Source organism: Pelodiscus sinensis, chromosome 9 (genome assembly GCF_052426305.1).
Source record: "Pelodiscus sinensis isolate ZL-2025 chromosome 9, ASM5242630v1, whole genome shotgun sequence".
Taxonomy (NCBI): Eukaryota; Metazoa; Chordata; order Testudines; family Trionychidae; genus Pelodiscus; species Pelodiscus sinensis.
This window is the reverse complement of record NC_143060.1, coordinates 67,725,253-67,731,252: the sequence shown is the minus strand read 5'-3', so window position 1 is coordinate 67,731,252 and position 6,000 is coordinate 67,725,253. Positions and strand designations below refer to the sequence as shown.

The following is a 6,000-nucleotide window of genomic DNA, read 5'->3' as shown; positions in this document are numbered from 1 at the left end:
TCCCGCTCAGGGCTCTGTGTTGGGTGCCCCCGCGGGCTCGTGGCCTGAGCCAGGCCCGGCGCTCACCCTGCATCAGCTGGCCCAACTTCCACAGCCAGCGGTGCGAGTGTGGCCGTGGCTGGCTGCTGGGCGTCCCCAGGGCCCGAGCACAGCCAAGAGCCAGCCCTGCCTGCCCACGGGCCTGCCCGGCTCTGGCGCTCCACCCTGCTGCCCTCGGCCCCACGGCGAGTGGGAGGGGGTGGGGGAGCTGCCGCTGAGTGAGGGGGCTGCAGAGATTTCTGGGGGAAGCCTGGTGCCCCACTGGGGTCTCGGTCCCTTGGCAGGGGCTGGCGGGTCAGCACCAACTAGGAGGCAGGGAGCCTCAGGGCACCTGGCAAGCCGCTCTTCCCGCCTGGGGATTCCGGCTTCCGGGGGACAGCTGGGGTAGGGCCCTGACTGAGCACAGGGGGGAATCCCAGAGGATCAGCGCACCCAGGTTGGGGTGCAGCCGCCCAGGAGGACAGGGCGGAGGTCGGGGCGCAGCCCGGCGAGGAGGACAGGACACAGTTTGGGGCCATTTCCCAGGGGACAGGAGAGGGCAGAGGTCGGGGCACGGCCCAGGGGACAGGAGAGGGCAGAGGTCGGGGCACGGCCCAGGGGGCAGGAGAGGGCAGAGGTCGGGGCGCAGCACTTAGGCTACATCTACACTGCAGGCTTCTTGTGCAAGAACTGGTTTGCACAAGAGTTCTCGTGCAAAAGGTCTTCCACAAGAGCGCGTCCACACTGCCATGTGCTTTTGTGCAAGAGCATCTAAGGCAGCGTGGACGCTCTCTTGCGCAAGAAAGCTCTGATGGCCATTTTAGCCATAGGGGTTTCTTGCGCAAGAAATTCCTGTTGCCTGTCTACACTGGCTTCTTGTGCAAGAGGGATTACTCCTCGTGGGGACAGGAAGAACTCTTCCGGAAGAAGCCGTTTTCCCACGCTAGACTGTAAATTTACTTGCACAAGCGCGTGTTGAGTGTAGACGCCCACCACGTTTTTGTGCAAGAAGCCTGCAGTGTAGACGTAGCCTCACAGCGCGTGGGAGCGGGCGCCGAGGACCCTCCTGCTCGCAGCGGGTTACGTAGCACCAGTGCCACTGGGGTCACTTGTTGCCTGATGGCCACTGGATTGTGGGCAGCCGAGCAGGGTGCCTAAATCTGCCCTGCTGTCTGGGGGCCCTGCCGGGGGGCGCTCCCACCAGCAGCTCCCGGGGTTTGCCGTGGGGCTTCGTGCTCTGCGGGGAGGGGAAGCCACTGGCAGGAGCATGCTGCTCTGTGGAGGCAGGGGCAGCAGGAGAACTAGAGCTAGGCAGAGACCAGACACCACCCGGCCTGCGGGATATTTGCTTCCATCTAGAACCCGGCTGTAAAGTTGAAATTTCCTCAGAATAGAGAAAAAGCCTCATCGCTGAAAGCCTGAGAAGAGCTTATTGGCCTGTTCCTGCCCCTGTGCGCCAATACCTGACACCCGCAGCTCAGACACTGTCCAGGTCAGACTGGAACAGGAGAATCAGACCTGGACACCCTGGGAAACGCAAGACGAAATCCAAACACGAGGCCCTTTTAGTTCCCCATCTTTTTGAAACGCGTCCATGGAAAACGGCCCAAACCCAACACGTGCCCACGACACATTCTGCAGCTGCCGAAACAGCATTTTCTCATGGAAAACTCTTCCCTCCACAAATCCCAGCCAGCTCCAGTGCAACGGGCGACCTGTGGCTCCTGCGCGGAGGCCGGAGCCGGCCCAGGAGAAGAGAGGCCAGCCCCGAGCTCGCCTCAGGCTGGAGCGCCCGGAGAAGATGCTGTGGACTTTGGCGAGCTGAGGGCGGGAGCTGCCGTAGGTTCAGGAGATCTCAGCGTGGTGCCACTAGCCTTCTCCGGGCCACCCAGCCGACACAAAACGGCTTTTATTGCTCTTGTTCAGCTGGCCCCAGCCACGCGTGGGGCGGTCGCCGGGCCCGAGGGGAGGGGAGCCGGCCACGGGGCTGCTTCCCCGCCCGCCCCGGCCACGTGGCGCAAGCAGCCCTTCTCTCCTGTTTATGGAAATACTTTATTTTAAAAATACAGGAGCTGTGGCAAGCAGCCCTCTCTACAAAGGCGTGGGCTGGAGCGTCGCCGGCTCTGGCAGCTGCTGCTGCGCTCACTGGCCCGTCGGGCTCTCTGGAGCAGCGGCCCTGCGCCGTCCCTGGCAGCCGGGCGTGTTCGGGCTGCCAGCGCGAGAGCCCCTTCTAGAACCAGAACGATTGTGCTGAGTCGCTCAAGTGAAGGAGACAAAGCCACCAGCCCTGGGGTAACACCAGGGTGGCGAGCACCGCTGCCCACGGCGTCCCTGCCCCCGACCCAGCCGCCGCAGCCCAGCAGAAGAGACCCCCCCACGTGGGGCTCGGGGGCTACTTGTGTCTCGCCCCTGCTGGGCCCAAGAGCAGAGGCAGGTTTCCGGTGGGGCCAGGCCGAGTCCCAGGCAGGCTCAGCCAGGGACAGTTATGAATAGGGAGGAGCAAACACGAGCGCTGGGAAGAAGACGACAAGTATAATCACGGGCTTCACTGGTGCACACGCCCCGCCCCCCGCCCCCCCTTCCCATCCAAAGGATTCTGGTAACAATCTCTTCACGGGGCAGCTCCGCCGGGGAGGAGCAGGAGGGGAACCAGGGCCCAGCTGGTTCGTTTGGGTCCCTGGAGAACTCGGGCTATACCTGAGATGAAGAGGTCTCGGAGACGCTCCGGAGTGCTTTGTGCCTGGAGTGCGCTCCTTGCTGGGACCGGTCCGTCTCACTCGCCCCCCGCCACGGGAGAGCAGCTTCCCGCCTCCCTGCACCCCCAAGGTGGCGGCAGCCAGGGATGCTGTCTGGAGGGGCCGTCATGTGTCCAGGACGTCCCTGGTGGGCGACTGCTCGTGGGCCACGCCCTGCGTGCTGTGCAGAGTCTGGTTGTGGGGGACGGAGTTCTGCTGGAGCTCCAGGGCCATCGCGTGGGGGGGGAACTCCTTCACCTGCTTCTTGTACTCCAGGAAGGTGCAGGCCTTGGTGGCCATGGCGATAATGTTCTTGCCGATGAAGATGGTGGAGACCCTGCTGTCCTGGAACAAGACCATGTTAATGGCCCGGATGAAGATGGTGACCACGTTGATGGTGACCAGGCTCAGCACGGGGTAGAGCATCATTTTCTGCGGGGCAATGTGCTCCCCTTGCATGCTGATCTCGCTCAGCGAGACGCAAGGCAGGATCAAGAGCAGGATGTAGCAGTAGAAGAACATGAGCCCTTCCGCCCAGATGGGCAGCCCAGTCTTGTGCGGCTCCCACAGGTTGGCCTGGATGTCTAAGATATCCAGCAGGTCCAGGGCCACCCAGAAGAGACGCCCCCGCAGATCCTCCTTCTTCCGGAAGGTCCGGATGTACTCCATGCTGTCCAAGGCCACCAGCACCAGGTAGAGCCCAGGCACGCAGATGGACAGGAGCAAGGTCAAGGCCTTCCTGGCCACCGTCTCCAGATTCCTCTTGTCCGCCTTGTAGTTCTGGAATATGAAATACAGCTTAATCTCCAGCACGAAGATGTAGAGGAACCACAGGATCATGGCGTAGCCCCGCTTGGCCGTCCTCACCTCCGCCCCCACCCACACCGCCACGTAGCGCAGCACGATGAGGAAGCAGATGTCTCCCACCAGGACGATGATGCAGACGCCGATCTTCCGGGGCCCTTGGTTCTGCTCCACCAGGTAGGCGTCCATGAAGGCCATGCTGGTCATGATGACGATGGTGGTCAGACACACGTGGCGCTTGTCAGGCGGCGGCAGCACCATGGTGAGGTGAGCTGCCCTCCCGCTCGCCTCCTCGTGTCACCTCACGCGCAGGCCTGCGTCAGGGCAGGGGGACCACGGGCGGGGGGCAGAGGCTCATCAGCTGTAAGCAAAGCACCACGGGGACCAGGAACAAGCCCCGCCATGAAAATCCCCCCAAAAGGCAAAGACAACCCCAGCGCTCCAGGGCCTCCCGTCGGGGTGTCTCAGCAGAGAAATGCTCCAGGGATTCCACGTCGCCCTTCCGAGGTGCCACTCCAGTAGCTCTGCTCCTTAGGCAGCAAAGCTGGTCCCCCCGAGAGATCCTTCCGGACATCCCCTAGCGCCTCGCAGCCCCTGCCTCGGGCCAGTCAGAGGGGAGGCAGCGCCCCCGCATGGCGCGCGGCAGCAATTCAGCGTCTAAGGCGCTTCCTGGCTCCGCCCCGGGCCCCTGGAGATCAGATCAGCACGGCCAGGCCAGGGGGGGCGGGAGAAAGGCAGAGCGGCCCCGGAAATGGGGAATGGCCCAAGGGCCAGGGCGTGGGGGGATCCCACGACTGCAGCTGCAGCAGGAATCTCTGGTATTATCCACGACGAACCTTCCTCGCTCTTCCCGGCGCTGGGTACTGAGCCGTGGCCTCCGGCCTGCCGCTCACTGCGACCTGGAAGAGACCAAGGGGAACGCCGGTTAGGGCTTGCTGGCCACAGAGAGCAGGGTGCAAAGACACACTGGGGGGCCTGGGTAGGCTGTGGGCTGGACGCCTTCCCTGTGACGGAGCCTCCCGCCCACTCAGGCAGGTTAAACCCACGTGCACCAGCGCTACCGACGTGCGGGGAGCCACGTGCCCCTCCTGCCTTCAGTCCCACTTACGTAAGGCTCCACGTGAGGGGCCTGGCCGTGAGTCTGTGGGTGCAGGGTGTGTAGGGAACATGCAGCCCCGTGCCCCCCTTGGCGGAGGCTCTGTGCGCGTGGGCGCTCAGGCGCAGTACCAGGTCTGGACCACTAGGAGGCGCTGGTGTGCCTCAGCCCACCTGTGGACCAAGGCCGTGGGGCCAGCCAGCGGCGCAGTCAGGCAGGGCCGCGGGGGCTACCGGACAGGACCTGCCGCGTGCGTGGGGCCAGCAGAGCCGCAGACGGGTCAAGCTGCCGTGGTGGGGGCTGGGTCCAGTGGGGGGCCCGTAACACACACTCCTCACTGGGCTCCCCGTGGCCCTGGGCAAACGCAGCCCAACCCCACCTGCAGCTCTCACGTCGTTCTTGTGTCCAAGGCTTCACACTGGCTGTTCCCACACGGCCCAGCCCCCTGGACGGCCACCAGGCCCACAGCCGCCTGGCTCTGGGTAGAGTCCAGCTAGGACGCTGCGCTCCGGGACCCGCTCCTGGACTCACGTCCTTCCTTGGGACGTGGGCACTGCTGCCGTGACCAGGGTCAGAGACCTCCCACCGCCCCCAGCCACTCACACATGGCCCACCGCGGCACTCCAGCCTCCCAGTTCTACCGCTGCAGGGGCAAAGAGGCAGGGACTCAGCCCCTCAGCCCGGCAAAGGAAGGGAAAACTCCTGGACTTACAGCAGAAGAACATCAGAGCGGCCAGCCTGGCTCAGACCAAGACCCACCCAGCCCAGTGTCCTGTCTGCCCCCAGCGTCCCGCCCACCCTGCACTGCAGCGCTGCCCACCCAGTGCCCCTACACTGCAGCACTGCCCCCAGCGTCCCGCCCACCCTGCACTGCAGCACTGCCCACCCAGTGCCCCTACACTGCAGCACTGCCCCCAGCGTCCCGCCCACCCTGCACTGCAGCGCTGCCCACCCAGTGCCCCTACACTGCAGCACTGCCCCCAGCGTCCCGCCCACCCTGCACTGCAGCACTGCCCACCCAGTGCCCCTACACTGCAGCACTGCCCCCAGCGTCCCGCCCACCCTGCACTGCAGCGCTGCCCACCCAGTGCCCCTACACTGCAGCACTGCCCCCAGCGTCCCGCCCACCCTGCACTGCAGCGCTGCCCACCCAGTGCCCCTACACTGCAGCACTGCCCCCAGCGTCCCGCCCACCCTGCACTGCAGCGCTGCCCACCCAGTGCCCCTACACTGCAGCACTGCCCCCAGCGTCCCGCCCACCCTGCACTGCAGCGCTGCCCACCCAGTGCCCCTACACTGCAGCACTGCCCCCAGCGTCCCGCCCACCCTGCACTGCAGCGCTGCCCA

At 65.0% G+C, this 6,000-nt stretch overlaps 1 protein-coding gene across 1 annotated transcript in view; it reads right to left on the bottom strand.

The window, feature by feature from the left end:
* Positions 1-1,066: 1,066 nt before the first annotated feature.
* Positions 1,067-6,000, bottom strand: part of TMEM121 (transmembrane protein 121) — a 53,882-nt gene continuing 48,948 nt past the window's right edge. The window contains exon 2 of the mRNA XM_075937086.2: positions 1,067-4,456. Coding sequence (XP_075793201.1) covers positions 2,880-3,818 — 939 coding nt within the window. The 5' untranslated portion in view covers positions 3,819-4,456 and the 3' untranslated portion in view covers positions 1,067-2,879. The remainder of the gene's footprint in view (positions 4,457-6,000) is intronic.